General features: G+C 39.5%; 3 protein-coding genes across 4 annotated transcripts; all 3 read left to right on the top strand.

The window, feature by feature from the left end:
- Positions 1–964: 964 nt before the first annotated feature.
- rbm19 (RNA binding motif protein 19) lies at positions 965–7,989 on the top strand. Its single transcript, XM_018668679.2, has 24 exons — positions 965–1,132; positions 1,229–1,411; positions 1,533–1,646; positions 1,867–1,911; positions 2,164–2,383; positions 3,083–3,372; positions 3,475–3,534; positions 3,659–3,737; positions 3,883–3,954; positions 4,204–4,413; positions 4,510–4,640; positions 4,747–4,874; positions 4,955–5,051; positions 5,180–5,290; positions 5,385–5,585; positions 5,677–5,746; positions 5,848–5,996; positions 6,098–6,158; positions 6,470–6,549; positions 6,642–6,697; positions 6,929–7,045; positions 7,153–7,258; positions 7,401–7,521; positions 7,630–7,989. Exons 1-24 carry the CDS (start codon positions 1,097–1,099, stop codon positions 7,710–7,712), a joined length of 2,820 nt encoding a protein of 939 aa, XP_018524195.1. The 5' UTR covers positions 965–1,096; the 3' UTR covers positions 7,713–7,989.
- Positions 7,990–8,114: 125 nt separating this feature from the next.
- On the top strand, positions 8,115–12,794 carry plbd2 (phospholipase B domain containing 2). Its single transcript, XM_018668680.2, has 12 exons — positions 8,115–8,369; positions 8,849–8,942; positions 9,064–9,222; positions 9,300–9,400; positions 9,514–9,728; positions 10,317–10,411; positions 10,531–10,691; positions 11,085–11,180; positions 11,302–11,373; positions 11,482–11,634; positions 11,777–11,939; positions 12,104–12,794. The coding sequence occupies exons 1-12, from the start codon at positions 8,149–8,151 to the stop codon at positions 12,269–12,271; spliced, it is 1,698 nt and encodes a 565-aa protein (XP_018524196.1). The 5' UTR covers positions 8,115–8,148; the 3' UTR covers positions 12,272–12,794.
- A 380-nt stretch (positions 12,795–13,174) lies between these two features.
- On the top strand, positions 13,175–16,760 carry zgc:158398 (uncharacterized protein LOC568894 homolog). 2 transcript variants are annotated; one of them, XM_018668678.2, is made up of 7 exons: positions 13,175–13,360; positions 13,800–13,977; positions 14,204–14,483; positions 14,573–14,672; positions 14,796–14,937; positions 15,032–15,172; positions 15,312–16,760. In XM_018668678.2, the coding sequence occupies exons 2-7, from the start codon at positions 13,816–13,818 to the stop codon at positions 15,330–15,332; spliced, it is 846 nt and encodes a 281-aa protein (XP_018524194.1). In that variant the 5' UTR covers positions 13,175–13,360; positions 13,800–13,815; the 3' UTR covers positions 15,333–16,760. The 2 variants fall into 2 exon arrangements, with proteins under 2 accessions (XP_018524194.1, XP_050931117.1); XM_051075160.1 differs by lacking the exon at positions 13,175–13,360 and adding an exon at positions 13,456–13,569.
- Positions 16,761–17,169: the final 409 nt, after the last annotated feature.

The following is a 17,169-nucleotide window of genomic DNA, read 5'->3' on the forward strand; positions in this document are numbered from 1 at the left end:
AACAGCATTACTGTAGGCTGCACTGTCATTTTTGCCAGCTCTAAGAATAATATTACTTCACCAAAATATATTCCAGTCCAGGTAAAATTGTTTTTAGATTGTACTCAGATGTACACGCAACCAAAGGGCCTGGCTACTTAGTTACAGCAATCCTACTGAATACTGGGAGTATTTGGCTTTAACTCTCAACCTCTATAATAGGCTTAGCTTCGAAACTAAGTGCAGTAGCCATGAGTAAAGCGTGATCAGAATGGGTTTCCATTTTTCATTGGAATTTCTTTCCTTGCCAGTTGATTAAACATCCTCATTTCAAGTCAGTGTGTGGTCTGTGGAGAGCACGATTAACCGATTAATTCATTTAAACAGCCTGTTGGACTCAGAAGCTCATTGGAGTCTCAGTTGTCTTCAGGGCCTTCTTCATACGCCAGTGCAACTAACTCCTGATTTAAATGCTATGCTTCACTTATCAGGTTACAGAGTTTTCTGCAAGAGCTGCTGTTGTCTTAGGAACATTGACCATACATGGCCAGATTAACTACCACCAAAAAAGTTGGCATACAGTCAGCCTGAGATTTTCAGGCAGGGAGAATCGTTTACAGTTTGTTTACATTTATCTTATGACACATGTAGGCCTCTAAAAAAGGCATTGTCAGACTTTCTACTTGTATTTTCATATTTTCATATTGCATATCAATATGTAAAAAGTACAATATTTTACAATTAATTGTAATCAAGTGAAAAATAAAGGTGATTAACATGGAATGAATATACTTATACCTAAAAAATTGTAGTAGCATCACTAGTAAGAATATACTTGGTTGCATTTCACCACTGATCGAGGACAGTATGTAGTAATTTAATTAACAACTCAAAAGTTATTTTTTTAGTGCCAATCTGTTGCTCCAGTATCTTCCAGCAGGTGGCGGTAATGCAATAAGAACTAAATGTCAACAAATTCAAAGAAAGAAGAAGAAGCAGAAAGGAGAAACTCCTCCCACTCAACATGGCGACCTAGTGGACAGTCCACGCTCGTTTGTTGACATTTATTGTAAGACCAAGCTTATACTTCATTAGTGGATTTACAGCAACTATAACCATGTCAAGACTCATCGTGAAAAACCTTCCTAACGGGGTGAGTAACCGGCCGCCATGTCATTAGACTGTAACGGTCTCCTTTTGTTTCAGTCCACCTGAGGGTGACACGCTAACCGCTGTGTCTTGTGTGCAGATGAAAGAGGAGAGGTTCAGGTCGATGTTCGCTGCCTTTGGCACCGTAACAGACTGCTCTCTGAAGTTCACCAAGGACGGCAAGTTCCGCAAGTTCGGCTTTGTGGGTTTTAAAGCCGAGGAGGACGCGAACAGAGCCCTGAAACATTTCAATAAGAGCTTCGTGGACACATCCAGAGTCACGGTTTGGTTTCAGTCTTGTCCTGTTGTTGTTGTTGTTGTTGTTGTTGTTGTTGTTGTTGTTGTTGTTGACCACATTATTCTTATTTTTCCACACCTCAACCTATGGTTGTCGTTTCTTGCAGGTGGAGATGTGTAAAGCGTTTGGAGACCCTACGAAAGCAAAAGCCTGGAGTAAACACACTCAGAGCTCAAGCCAAGACAAACCCTCTGCTCCAGCTCAGACTGACAGCAAAAAGGTACCTGCAGATACAAAGTAACGGGCAGGAAACTGGGTAGATTACATGGAAGTCTTAGCACTGTCTCCAGAGAGAAAGAATAAAAGAGTCCATCAACCCTGCAAATTTATCCCACTCAGTCTTTCTTATATATCTATATCATCTTGATAGCCACAGTATATTTATTAAAACATACTGTGTGTGTGTGTGTGTGTGTGTGTCTTATTGTTTCTGTCCTCAGAAAAAGAAGAAACAAAAAAATGAACTTGACAGTGCACTTGGAAATGTGAGTAAATGTGTCATTAAGCAACTAGGTTTCTTTGCTGTTAAATGTTAATTACATAAAATTGTCCTCTCAACATCATCCATGTTCTGATCCATACCTGTAATGGTTTCTTGTTTTGAGGCTTTACAACATTATTTTTCTATTATGTGTAAAACTTATTATATGTAAAAAAAAAAAAAAATGTTTTTTGGCGTTGTGTTTTATTTATGCGATGATTAATCTTTGCATGTTCACATTCTTGTCTCATTTCAGCTGGAGGATGACCAGGGCTTCAAGGAGTTTCTGTCAGTACATCAGAATCGAAGCCAAGTGCCGACCTGGGCGAACGACACTGTGCAGCAAACAGCTGATTCTGACAGTGGACAGACAAAAACTCAGGGCAAGAAGAAGCCTGCCTCAGATGATTACCTCAACTTTGATTCAGACCAGTCAGAGGATGAGGACGAAGAAGAGGAATACGATGAAGATGAAGGTTGGTAATGGTTGTCCTTTCATAGTGTAGGTGGCTCAAAGTTTTGTCCCTGTTAAGAGGCTGGGAAAAAAATTAATTTAAGTTAATGTATACATGTATGCATTTCCCTTAGATATCTATCATGAGTTTATTTAACTTTCTCATGATACCCAGTATCATTAAACTTTTGTAAATTTACAACCAGTTGGTATTTGTTTCACTTTAGAGTCTCATTTAAGGATGAGCAGTAAGTTAAGTCTGGCTTCCAGATCTTTTCAAGACTTATTTTTGTGGACCATGTTCTTTGGAGGGTGTAGTTCCTGAATCATTAACACAATGGGGTGTAACAACAAATAAGACACTTTATTCATGAAATGATTGTGACCAAGATTCTCAGTGTTCTGTACATAGTGAGAATAATCTGTTTGAATATATAGATATTATAGTAATGATATACTATTATATTCATACATAGTAAAATAAAACATTCATACAAACATACTCAAATAAAAGGGAATAAAATAAAATTATAAAGAGGTGCACTGTACAAATGACGTTGCAATAATTGGATCAAAGTGTGAGGTTACGGTGTTCCAGTTACAAGCAGTGAATGCTTCTGTGTTATTATATTACAAATGCTACATATCACAATTATAGAGATACACTGTATGAAGACCAAGTGTTGATTGACTGGACTAAGCAGCATGCTGTTGTTTTTAGGTACCAATAAAGAAGCACTGAAGTCTGGCTTGTCAGATATGGACTACCTGCGCTCAAAGGTGGCTCAGACAGATGACACCATGGAAGACAGTGAAGAGAAGGATGAGGATGATGATGATGATGATGATGATGATGATGATGATGCAGATGATGAGGATAAAGGTCCTGTGCATCACACAGACAGCGCCTATGAGAGTGGTGATAGAGAAAACAGCTCTAAGACCAGACTTTCAGTTTCCTCTGAGGAAAACAAGCAGAGCAAAGCCAAGAAAAAAACTGCCCTGCAAGAGGTGACTGTTGAAAAAGATCTACAGTTAAACACTGTAATTCAGTAGAGCACAGTATTTTCTCTCAGTTTGTACTTGTTGACACCACCCATCTATTTCATGCAGATGGAGCCGACGACAGAGTTCACAGTGAAGCTGAGAGGAGCCCCGTTCAATGTTAAAGAGGTGAGTGAACATAAGCTCTCTGATTTCAGAGATGCAGTGAAGCTGCTCTGCTTTGAAAACATTCTGTGTATTTCGGTGTTTGTATCTTTGACACCAGCATATTTTTTATCTGTGACATCAATAGCAACAAATTCGAGAGTTCATGACCCCACTGAAGCCTGCAGCAATCAGGATTGGGAAGAACGAAAGTGGAAATAGAACAGGTGTGTTACTGAAAGCACTTTAATGTGTTCTTCTCACCATACTGTGTATACCATATATCTGATTGTACAGCTGTTACCTATGTACCGTATGTGTCTATGTAGACTGTAAACAGGCCCATGTTTAAGTGTTTTATGTGTGTCTCAGGTTATGTATATGTGGACTTACACTCTGAAGAAGAGGTGCAAAAGGCCTTGAAGAAAAATAAAGACTACATAGGTGAGAAATATTATGTCTCATTCTCATTTCTATCATATAGTTTTTTGGTGCATGTTACAGGTAATGAGAGGTTGTAGTGGTATTTATGCCTTATATTGCTACCTGTTAAAATTTTGTGTCAAATCTGAAGTTAACCTCCACTCTTCCTCTTTTAGTTATGAAAATGCCTGACACTATTGTGATATTATATTTTGCATGTATCACCCCTGCCTTGGCTAAAAATGAGAAACCTCGTGCTTGTGTTGTCAGGTGGGCGTTACATTGAAGTCTTCTCAGTGGATGCCTCCGGCAGCAAGGGCAGGAGGGACAGAAAGGACAAAGAAATTGACAGGAACTTCACCAGGAAGCTCAAAGAGGATGAGGAGGAGGAAGATGTTGCGGAGTCAGGTCGACTCTTCATCAGAAACCTTCCTTACACCTGCACCGAAGAAGAGATCAAAGAGCTGTTTTCTAAACACGGTGAGTTAAAAAATCTATGCATATACAAACCTACCGTATACACACAAATGCTTTCACCTGTAAAAATAAATTCATGTAATTCTACATTTGTTATAGGTCCTATATCTGAGGTCCTCTTCCCTATTGACAATCTAACAAAGAGACCTAAAGGATTCGCTTTTGTAACCTACATGATACCAGAGAACGCTGTGACAGCCCTTGCTCAGCTGGACGGACACATATTTCAGGTATTTGATCTGACTGATATGAGATATCCCACAAGATTTAGTAGTGCAACTTGATTTACAGGTTAAATTTAGGCTGATTGGAAACATGACCTCCACATGCTTTTAGGGCCGGATGCTTCACCTGCTTCCCTCCACTGTGAAGAAGGAAAAGACTGAATCCTCAGATGCCGGTGGTCCCGGTTCTTCATCTTACAAACGACAAAAAGATGCTAAGAACAAAGCTTCAAGTTCCAGGTATACATGATCCCATTAATCCTCTGCGTCTCTTTTGTTTTCCTTTAAATTTACATGTGAATTTTTCTGCTTCTTTCCAGCTCACACAACTGGAACACACTGTTTCTTGGCACGAGTGCAGTGGCAGATGCCATTGCTGAAAAATACAACACCACTAAAAGCCAAGTTCTGGACCATGTGAGTGACACTACATCCTGTTCTTGTGTATTTATGCTCTATTAAACATGCTTTTCAGCTGCATGAGAATTGTAAAGCATGATACACACTGAGCATTCAACTTGTTTGGTCCTTGCCTTCCTCTGCAGGAGTCTAAAGGAAGTGTTGCAGTGAGGATGGCTCTGGGAGAGACACAAATCGTCCAGGAGACTCGCCAGTTCCTACTGGACAATGGAGTCAGTCTGGATTCTTTTAGTCAGGTAAGTTTAATATGAACTCTTCCTTACTTTACAGTGCCATTAATCCAGTTACATTGATTAAGATTGTTCACTGCTTGTTCCCTCTTGTGTACAGGCAGCAGCAGAGAGGAGTAAAACTGTGATCCTGGTGAAAAACCTTCCAGCCGGAGTGACGGCGTCAGAGCTGGAGGAGCTCTTCTCGCCTCATGGCTCTTTGGGCCGAGTGCTCCTGCCACCCTCAGGACTCACTGCCATCATCGAATTCCTGGAGCCAACTGAAGCAAAACGAGCCTTCATGAAGCTGGCCTACAGCAAGGTACGTGCCACTTTTCACCTGCATAACGTGTCCGTACAGTATGCTTCGACTGGGGACGCTGAAGACTTGTATTTATCTCCAAAAACTCTAGTTCCATCATGTCCCGCTGTATTTGGAGTGGGCACCTGTCGGGGTCTTTGTTGCAGCCAAACCAGAACCAGGTAGAAACACAAACACTCAAAACATGACAATCTTTTTCAAGTTTAGTATTTTTTTAGACATGAAAGGGATAACCAGAATATATATGATCTGTCTAACTAAGTATTGGACAAAGAGGAAGCAGTGAAAGAAGAGAAGAAGCAGGAAGAGGAACAGGAAGAAGAAGAGGAGGAGGAGGAGGAATCTGCTCCAGGCTCCACACTTTTCATTAAGAATCTTAATTTCAGCACAACAGAGGAGACACTACAGGAGGTAGGTCAATTCATAAACGCAACTCTGTCATATTCAGTAACAGTTTTAATCATAGACTGATGTTTAAGATGTCTAATATTTTTTTTCTTCATTTGTTACAGACATTCTCTAAATGTGGAAAGGTCAAATCCTGCACCATCTCAAAGAAGAAAGATAAAACAGGTACTGAACATTATAACTAGTATCACACATCTGAAAAGGGACTGAATATTGATTTATAGGGGTTACATTTATGAGATAATGCTTTTACCACATGATTAGAACCTTCATCTTTACTGAATCAATGATACAAACCAATGGCTTGTTAAGGTTCAAACATGATTTATACTTTAGAAAGAAATATTTTTGTAGATATATAGATAGACATTATCTAGAGCTCCTGTGATTCTGTTAGAAAGGAATATTTGCAGTGTGTTTTCATGCTACATGATAGCACCAGGTGAGTTAGTTAACGTTTTTCTTTTGACTCCCAGGAAAGATGTTGTCCATGGGCTATGGTTTTGTCCAATATCAGACAGCGGAGGCAGCACAGAAGGCCCTGAGGCAGCTTCAGGTACCAGCTCCATTTCCTCATTGAAACTCACACTTTTTCTCTACAACCCAGTTCTTGGTTAAAGTGTACTCTCTCTCTCAACTCTCCACCAGCACTGTACTGTGGATGATCATCAGTTAGAGCTGAAGATTTCTGAAAGAGCTACAAGGTAAGATTTGGTTCAGAGGGATTTAAATTAAAAGAAAAATTGGAATTTCATATTTGTTTTAAGATTGAGATACTGTACAAGTCTATTAAAGTGAAGTGTTAAGTAGTAAACCAGGACTTAGATTTATCAGCTGAAATTATAGTAACACTTTATGGTTGACTGTGATGGTTTGTGGAGCTTGTAAACCTCCTCTGTTGTCTCTACTCATTCAGTCTTTTTCCCTGTGTGCAGGACTACCGAGGTGTCACGCAAGAAAAAGCAAGCTGAGAAGAAGCAGACAGGATCTAAGATCCTTGTGCGCAATGTTCCCTTCCAAGCCACTGTCAGGGAAATCCGGGAACTCTTCTGGTAGCGGTCACATACTCACAACTGTATTTTCATTCACTTTTTCTGTGGAGGAGGTTAAGAGTGAGACGATTTAATAATGCTATGACTTCTCCCCTCTGCCCTCTCAGTACTTTTGGAGAGCTGAAGACAGTCCGTCTTCCAAAAAAAGCTGCTGGTTCAGGGAATCATAGAGGCTTTGGCTTTGTTGATTTCCTCACTAAACAGGATGCTAAGGTTTGTGCGTTAACTATTTTATCTGTTTTTTGTTGTAAGCCTTCAGATGCATACTTAGGGACCACAGAGGCCCCTAGTGCTATAGCATTCTGTACAGTACTATGCTATGACCATAAATTATATGCCTCTGTTTTGTCTATAGAAAGCCTTTGCTGCACTGTGCCACAGCACCCATCTGTACGGGAGACGCCTTGTCTTAGAGTGGGCTGATGCTGAGGAAACAGTGGAGACGCTGAGACGGAAAACAGCGGAACATTTTCATGGTAAATCTGCCAACATTTTTAACAACATACAGAGTATTATCCATGAAATGAAAAAAAAATTGCTCTGTATTTATTTATTTCTTACATCTAATTTATTCCTCATATCAGTGGCCTCCAAAAAGCTGCGAAAGGCAGAGGTTTTGGAGGGAATTCTGGAAACGATGGAAAATGATGGGGGCGCGGAAAACTGAGGTCCACGAATGCTGCTATCGCTGGGAAAGCCTTGACACAATCTGACCAGTGCTCCAGTATTTTTCTGTGTGAATAGCACAGTGATGAAAATATGCACCTGCCTGAGATGAGCACAAGGAGCAGATTATATAAAATTTATCAGCTGGGTGAAGTTTTGTGAAAAACTTTGAAAACCACAGTATTTCTTACATTACATGAGTGTTGTACAGAATGATAATCCTCAACATGATGTGACTGATGTCAATTTTTATATAAAAATTTATGTCATGGTTTAAATGCTGTTGGTGTTACTTAATGTCTCATGTTGGGTTTGTCTAAGTGCCTGGAATAATGAGCGACTGAAAACACGGTGGAGTCTTTTATTTTGAAAGTACATGCTTGAATACGGTCAGGTGACCAGGCGCCCGCGTTATCATGTGACTTGTTTATGTGAACATGGCGCTTAGGTTTAAGAAAACGTCTGCGGTAGGGAGTTTTACATCAATTTTAAATGTTTTAGCAATTTTATTTGTATTATGTTTTATGAGTGTGTTTGTTCGAGCTGAAATACAAACTGCAGTTATTGACAAACAAACCGGACAGCTGACTGTCCAGGAGGGATATCAAGAAGATTTTGTTGCTTGGGCGAACTTCACTGATGACATTAAAACATCAGGGTGAGTTGACATTAACGTGTCTTTAGCCTTTTAGGCTATCAACGTTTAGTTTATAAGACATTACAGCACAGCAAAAAATACCTGTGATTATTTCTCGACGGTGAAAGTTACACGTTGATATATTGAATTTACAGTGGTGTAAGAAACAAAAAAATAACAAATAATCATACTTGAGAGGCTAGAGGCTGTGACTTTTAAAAGTTTGGCATTTTGCTTGATAAATCTCAAGATGTTGCTGATTTTAAAAACCGACAACAGAAGTGAAAGTCGTAACAGGAGAAGTTAAGACGCGCCTGAGACAAATTCAGAAAAGACATACAAATCCAACATAAATGCCTGAATTGACAAAATGAAAATGCCTATGGAAGTAAGGAAATAAAGAAAATGAGCAACACGTAACAGCGACATGAATCCTACCAGCACCCTTTTTTTTTTTTTGCCTGGATCACAGTTGCTTTGTTTTTGTGCTCTCTTGTCAGCTGGTCTTTCTTGGAGATCACTACCAGTGATCAGTACAATGACAGTATCCAGGCTTATGCTGCAGGTGCAGTGGAGGCTGCAGTCACATCTCAGGTCAGCCAAAACCATCATTCTCCAAACTTCATTGTGCTTTGATTTTATAAGTAATCAAAGTGTTTTATGTGCTAATTTTACATTTCAAATAATATGAACTCTTGGTATGCAAATGTTTCAGCTCATCTACAAGCACTGGATGAACACTCTAATGAATTACTGTGGGCCCTTCGCGAGTCAGACGGGTTACTGCGAGCGCCTTAAGGCTTTCATCACAACCAATCTGCAGTGGATTCAGGACCAAATAGAGAAACAGCCAAGTTCACCCTACTGGTACCAGGTACTTAATGAGCATTTGTACAATGGATAAAATCCCTTGCATGGAAACAAACATGCCTCACTATCTGCTCTTGCCAGGTGCGTCTGGCCCTGCTGCAGCTGAAAGGCCTCGAGGACAGCTACAATGGCGAGCTGTCATTTCCAGTGGGGCCGCTCTCCTTCAACCCACTTGGCTTCCTGTAAGCGCTAATCTCCTATTTATATTAATCAGACATGTTTCCTTGTCACTGAGATCATATACTTTGTTTCTTGCTGTTGCCTCACGTTCTTCACTGCTACTCTATCCAACCAGACTTTTCCAGATGGGCGGGGATCTTGAGGACTTGGAGTCAGCTCTGAACAAATCCAGCCAAACTCGACCTCTTGGATCTGGTTCCTGCTCTGCTCTCATTAAGCTGCTGCCAAACAATAAGGAACTGCTGGTGTCACATGACACCTGGAACACATACCAGGCCATGCTGCGCATTATGAAGAAATACAACTTTGCCTTTAAAGTCTCTCCTTTAGGTAATTTACTGATGTGATGTGTGCCTCCTGTATCTAAAGTTACTTATTATTATGTTAAAGGAATAGTTCAACATTTCAAGCAATCATGCTCATATGCTTTCTTGAGTTAGCTGAGAGGATCAATACCACTCCCATGTCTGTACAATGAACATGAAGCTACAGCCAGTAGCCTGTTAGTTTAGCTAAACATAAAGACTGAAAAGTGGAGGAAACAGCTAGCCTTGCTCTGTCCAAAGGTAACTAAATCTTGACTTAGTACTGGCCTCGGCTGGTTCTCACTCTCACTCAATGTGAAAGAAAGATTTAAGGAAATTGTCTGGGACATAAAACCATAACTTTTTGTTTTTAGTAAAGTCAAACAAGATATGATATTGTAATACAATGTTGTTGGTTGTTACCACTGGACAGAACCAGCCTATAGATATGAGAGGAGGAACGCTTATGCAGAAATATGAATACATATATTTTTAAAAATGTCAGACTACTCCTTTAGATCACATGGCCTCAGCAATGGACCGGCAGCATTGTTGTTAACACGTTACTTTATTAATGTGCTCTATTGTTTGTTTGTTTGTTTGTTTTTTTCAGACAATGATCTTCTTCCTGGGGGAACTCAGGCATTCTCATCTTACCCTGGATCCATCTTCTCTGGAGATGACTTTTATATTCTAAGTAGTGGCTTGGTGAGAACTTTTTGTACTTAAAAGTGTTGCACATGTAAAAGAATAAATTTCAGTATTTGAGTGTGTTTTTATGATTTTACTAGACAGTTTCCTGTTCTTAATACATCTTGTGTCTGCAGGTGACATTGGAAACCACCATCGGCAACAGCAACCCTGCTCTCTGGAAGTTTGTCCAGCCCACAGGAACTGTCATGGAATGGCTGAGGAACATTGTGGCTAATCGACTGGCTGCTACCGGCAAGGAGTGGGCCGAGATATTCAAAGAGTACAACAGTGGAACGTGAGTTTCACACATCAGACATCTTGTAACTTTTTAACCAACATTATCACCACTTTGTCCAGATGTACTGTTGTGTCTTGTGTTCAAAACTCCCACTGATGACAAGATTAGATACGATGTTGTGTGACCTCATTACATACAGTACTTTACATATTGACAGGGGTAAAGGAAGCGGAAGAAGGCCATTTATGAGCTAGTGTCACATTAGAAGTCAGCTGAGCCATTCAGCTTTAACAGTGTCATCATGCTGAGTGTTTGTTGTGAAGTGCTGAGTCACTTACATCAACATTAATTATGTACATCAATTACAGTAAATAAATAAAAATGAGTAAAAGCTAGTAGGTTAAAGGTTGTATGCTTAGTTTGGACTGTGTGTGTGTGTGTGTGTTGTAGGTATAACAACCAGTGGATGATTGTAGACTATAACCACTTCACTCCAGGGAAGACTGATATTAAAGGGGACCTCTTTGTGGTGCTGGAGCAGATTCCGTAAGTCTTTGCAGCTGGCCTTCAAAAATAGACAGTTATTTCAGTATCTCTGCAGATGATTTGTAACCCTGTCACAACTTTTTCACTTAGAGTAAGATTTTCTTATCTTGTAATGCTGCAGGGGACTGGTTGTTTACACTGATAAAACTCAGGAGCTGCTGCAGAAAGGGTACTGGGCAAGTTACAACATACCGTAAGTATCCAGTTTAGAAACAGTAATTTTTATGTAAATATGGTTGCATGTTTTCTGATTGTATTGTATGTAAAAAAAATTCCTTTGTTTGTCCATGCTCATGCGCAGGTACTATGTGGAAATATTCAATGCCAGTGGTTGCAATGAACTTGTTGAGAAGTTCGGCCCATGGTTCTCCCTGGACCAGAATCCTCGGGCTCAGATATTCAGAAGAAACCAGACAGATGTCAAAGATGTGGACTCAATGATTCGCCTCATGAGGTAAGGTCTGTGTGTTGCACAGGTGTGAGGTGGGCTGGATTTATCAGCATAAAACAGACAGACATTGACATTAGATTTTATATTGTCATAGGCTAACGACTGAAATTTCATTTTATTAATGAGATGCAGTATCTCTCCTCAGGTATAACAACTTTAAGGAAGACCCACTGTCAAAGTGTGAAGGCTGTAATCCTCCTGCCAATGGGGAGAATGCGATCTCCGCTCGTTCAGACCTGAACCCAGCCAATGGGACATATCCATTTGGTGCCTTAAGGCAGAGACCACATGGAGGAACAGACATGAAGGTTTTTTTTTTCTCATTTAATCTCCACCATCAACTATCTCTCTGCCTATCCTTTTACCCATCATGCTAACTGAATCTTCTGTGTGTTTGCCTCAAATTAAACTGACTGTGGCATGTTAATGAGATGTTTGCTAAATCTGATGGATTGTGTGTGTCCCTCTGCAGATGACCTCCTACAAGATGTTCCGTGAGTATAGCATGGTTGCAGTGAGCGGGCCAACCTGGGACCAGGTGCCACCCTTCCAATGGAGCACCTCCCCATACAAAGACTTGATGCACATGGGTCACCCTGATACTTGGACATTCAAGCCTATAAAAGTCACCTGGACCTAATAGTCATCATACTGTATATACAGGTGGCATGATAAACACAGCCAGCTGTTTGAAACTTTGAAAAAAGGGAAATGCCATTTTAATGTAGTGTCACATGACTTTAATGAACAGAATAGTCATGTTATTGAATTTAAGGAGAGTGGTGACAGTATTCAACTAAAGCACAGAAGAGAGCTTTGAATGTGCAGCAAAAACAAAAACCAATAACTTCACAAACTTGTAAAGTGGGAGCTTCCATGTAAGATTATATCTGATTTTTTTATGTTTTATTTCTAAGATTTTAATTTCTCTTGTTAAATGTGTGAAAATACAAATCATTTCCATCTGATCACTTAATGATTTATTGAAGAGGTGAAATGTTTTCACGGAACTACAACTTTGGAGAAATCACCAAGTACTAATATCAGTGCAAATGTAAATTTTCTATCACACTAATGAAAAATGTCTTGATCAAGAGGTGAAGAATTTTTCTGTTCTGATGCATTGTATTAATTTTGTATTTGTAAAATATTTTCAAAATGAACAGTGCCCTGATCTTTGCCTTTTTAAAAACATTAATTGAATAAAATGAATACAATTTTCTAAAATTGTATTCATTCATGTATTTATTTGCCAGCTCACACACACACACACACACACACACACACACACATCCATAGTTTCATTAATTATCAGTTATATTTCCATGTACTTCCCTTAAATTGCACTATGACATTAAAACAATGGCAGAAATCTTTAGCCAGATAAACTACTAATATCACTTTCTACGACAAAATATTTTTCAGTTATTCTCATTAGCTGAACGTAATTATTTTAATATTTATCGATGGAAAATTGTCTGGCTACAGATACCGTCAGTTACGTCGCTACGTCATTGTCGTCGTCATGGCAGCGCACTCACGTAAACTGACAATACTGTCGTGCTGCTGTTTATCTTTATAGCGCTTTACCTGAACTCGTAGACTGTATGGCTGAACTTTAAACTTCTTAAATGTCGATCTCCAGTTTACTTATCACCAAGAAACTCGGGTGTCACAATATTTTAATAGGACCGGCGACGTGATTAGAAAAAGCCTGCTCAAACTCAAGGTATGAATTGATTTTTTTAGCTTGTTAGTTAGCAACATTACACTGACAGTAACTTAACGTCACTGTACGAGTGGAAGTGGCTGGCTGGTGAGGTAGATAAGTACACGTCTCCTGAATTTCTTTAGTCTTGACTAATTGTGTGTCGTCCGCCGTACTGTCAACACTGGTTCTCTCAGTCTCGCTTTGAATATTATTTTGCCCTAAAAGCGGTACATTCACTCAAAGAAACAAGTCTTTCTGTCATTCGGTGATTCTGACTTACATGTAATCCGTGTCTTACTGAAACTGTATTGAACAGCTGGCTTAAGTTGAATAGATATATTGATCCTGTCTAATTAATAGCTAATATGTCCACCAACAGGCTCCAAAAACTAAAGGTATTGTGGTGGATAAAAGTTGTCAAACCATAGTAACTGAAGTGACTCTCTTCTCTTTACAGCTGTTTGTGGAGTGTGATGATGGGTTTCTGGCAGCCACTGACTAACCTTAGAGATTATGTATCTCAAAATCCTCCAGGGGTGACATTTTTCCTTTGTCTGTTGAGTCTGGCTATCTCCTTCATCTTCCTGGGCTCTTACAGCTACACTCACATACTGCCTAACCCTGACACAACAAAGGTAAGGACTTGTTTATACAAATTCATTTTGGAGAATGGAACTTGCCTTACAAATCTTACAACACTTAGTGTAGTTTGAAACAAATTTGATTCACAAATGCAAATGTTTCAGCAGTGCTTTTTGCATGTGTTTGGTAGATCAATCCAGCCTCAGGTGAACTATGTTCTACCATGTATTCTTCCAAGGAGACAATAAGTGCAGATTGTGTGCATTATTCTTCTCTTAGGACTGGAACCATCTTCTGTCCTCCTTGTCACAGTTCCAGCTGTGTATGAAAGACAGCAGAAATTCATCTGAGCTTGTCTCACCAGTCCCCTCTCCTCTGATGGAGCAAGACAATGAGACAAATGAGCAAAACACTTCAGTTAACTCTACAAAAACTTCTTCCTCAGTAAGCCATTTGCATCTCAAGGTTCCTCTGACTGTGACTCTCAGCTCAACTGGTGGCTCTGTGAAAGGCCTTAGTCTACACACTACCCTGAGAGCCAGGGAACTACATCTTGGAGGTTGGTATTGCACTGAATAGGTTTTGTTGTGAAATAAACCAAGGTAAATGTGTATAACCATACATTCTCACGTTTGTTTTACTCCCCAGACAATGAGACTGTTAATGTGACTCTAGAGTTTCTGTCTGGAAATAGTACATACACCTGCCTCACCATCAGTGCCCTGACATACCTCCTGCCCATGAACCTGTAAGTTCATGCACACTCTTAAGTGTTGTGTATCTACCAACTTCTCAGATACCTAAAAAGTCTGTCAACCCATGAGCAATTTTTTGTGTTTTTTTTATGCACATACTGTTTACTTTGATGAAGACTTCCTCCGGAGTGTCCTGCATCTGAGAAAAACATTTCACCCTTCCACGTGGAAGTGAGCAACCAGCTGCCCACAGCATCACAACCCTGCTACAGTTTACACTCTGAGAATGACCCTACACTCACAGTCATGTTAACACAGGTAGCATGTCACACGTGAACGACATAACATGCTCAGCTATAATACAAATGCCCTCTTGCTACCCTGTCAATCATTCTCTACTCTTGTTGTTTAGGAGGAGCAGAGTGTGGCAGTGCGTCATCTGTTGGAAGTCAGTGTGTGTCTGCTCGCAGTTTGTTTGATGCTCTGTTTAGCTGCTAGTCTGACACATTCACAAAATCGCCGTTACCCATGGAATGGACTGGATCTACAAAATGTAACTGCTTTTTCTTTAATATGTTTACCATGTTTACCATTGACCAGTATTTTTGTGTACCACATTTAGATATCTTGACATGTTGAGAAATGTGCAGAGACTGTCAAACCTAACCTTGGCTGCTTTTCTTTTTTTGCAGGACCCACTGATTGACACGTGAACATTCCTCAAAGAGAAGAGCCATATATATCACTGCTTTCAAAGGGGCCAACTTCAGGAACATGCAGTACTAAATCAGTGGAGCATCCTTGTTATGGGAGACTGAAATTTTATACAATATCCAAGTGAGACATATGATTGTGATAAAGAAGGAGTTTTGCTATTGGACCATGGTGTAATGGGAGCAACTCTTCAACTGAAAATGCCTACACTGTTGACTGGTCATACATTCACTCCCCAGTCTGTTGAATTTCCTTGTTTACTACAGTTCCAACATTTGTCAGAATCATTCTCAGTAACTTGTAGATAATAGACATTGCCTGGCTACATTCAGCTGTGTGAGGGTTTAATATACTGAGAATGAGTGTTTTTCTAGCTCAAAATATAAATTTAATATTGTTTTAAATTGAAAGGTGTAGTATAATATACTCGATTCCTAACAGGTGTACTAGGTTAATTTGCTAATTTGAAACACTGAAATAGTTATAGCTCTTACTGTTTGTTGATGTTGTTGATTCGTTGTTTAGTTCCTATGACACAGGCCATTTGTTAAAGGTGGAGTAAGCCATTCTGAAGGCAGACTTAATATTTGAACTCAACAGAAGTGCTCCATAAGAAGCCAAAACACAGCAGAGAAAACTAGCAAGATTTAGTTGTTTAGATTGTTTGTTTTTACAAACCTATGGTGTTTTTAGGTCTTCTTGGCTGTATAATCTTTTGCATGTTGTATGGACAAATATCATAATACAGAACAAACAACGAGACAGCACTGTCACAACAGTTGCTGCTGCAAAGCTAACATGCCAAGAGGATGAGATGGTTTTCCAAAGCCAGCACACCCACTGTAGACAGTGATACTCACAGCTCTCCTGCTGCTATAGCTAACATCACACCAACATCTTGACAAACTAGAAAGTAGGCCTAATGTCTGTGGGCAAGTAATTTAACATTACACACAAGGACAGCTGGTGGACTGCAGGGAGATAGTTACTGAATTTGGCAAAAAGTGCATTGAATTGGAATCGCTGACTATACCTTTAAGTAACAAAGAAAAAAACTGCACATTAAGCACAGTAAAGTGTGTGCATGAAAAATACCAGTGTTATGAACTGAGCTATCCTCCAGACACCGTGAATAACTGAGTCAGTTCAGGATTTTCTGCTCTAGTAACTCAGAAACAGGTGATTGCTGTCAAGAGGGCATGACTGTTTACAAACAGTATTTACTTTGTTTCAGCAGGAATGAAACATTAATGGTGAAAAATATAAATACTTGTTTTCTGTTGAAAATGTGACTGGAGTTAATGTTTTCTTGGAGTGTCTTTTTGCAAGTAACCTAACCTTTGATTTGAAGTTCTGCTAAGTGAAAGAAAGCTTCACACACACATACACACACACAAAATACTGGTATTAATAAACATTTGTACTTACTGGTGTCAGTGACAATGAATTTTTCATTACTGATTTGGCTTCATGGGTTTTCAGTGGAGCCCAGGGACAGAATTGCAATAAGCAAGAAATTTCATGGAAGGAGGCCAGGACAATACCGTACCTTACATGACTGTTCTGCTATTCCAAATAACAGAATAGCACAGTATGGAAATCAACTTGCTGAAACTTGGAAATGTGTTTTGAATCTTTAAGTGAGCATCATTCCTGGTTTGTAGAAATAAAATGTGTATAAATAAATAAATAGGCGAAGCCAGTGCCAAAGAAATGTACACAAGGGATTGAAAATTGAGCAATAACCAATACATATGGTGCTGATCATAAATAGTAGAACAAGGATATATAGCCAATTAAGATATGCTGACAAACACAATAAACCTTTTTTGTCAA

Source organism: Lates calcarifer, linkage group LG13 (assembly GCF_001640805.2).
Source record: "Lates calcarifer isolate ASB-BC8 linkage group LG13, TLL_Latcal_v3, whole genome shotgun sequence".
Lineage (NCBI taxonomy): Eukaryota > Metazoa > Chordata > Actinopteri > Centropomidae > Lates > Lates calcarifer.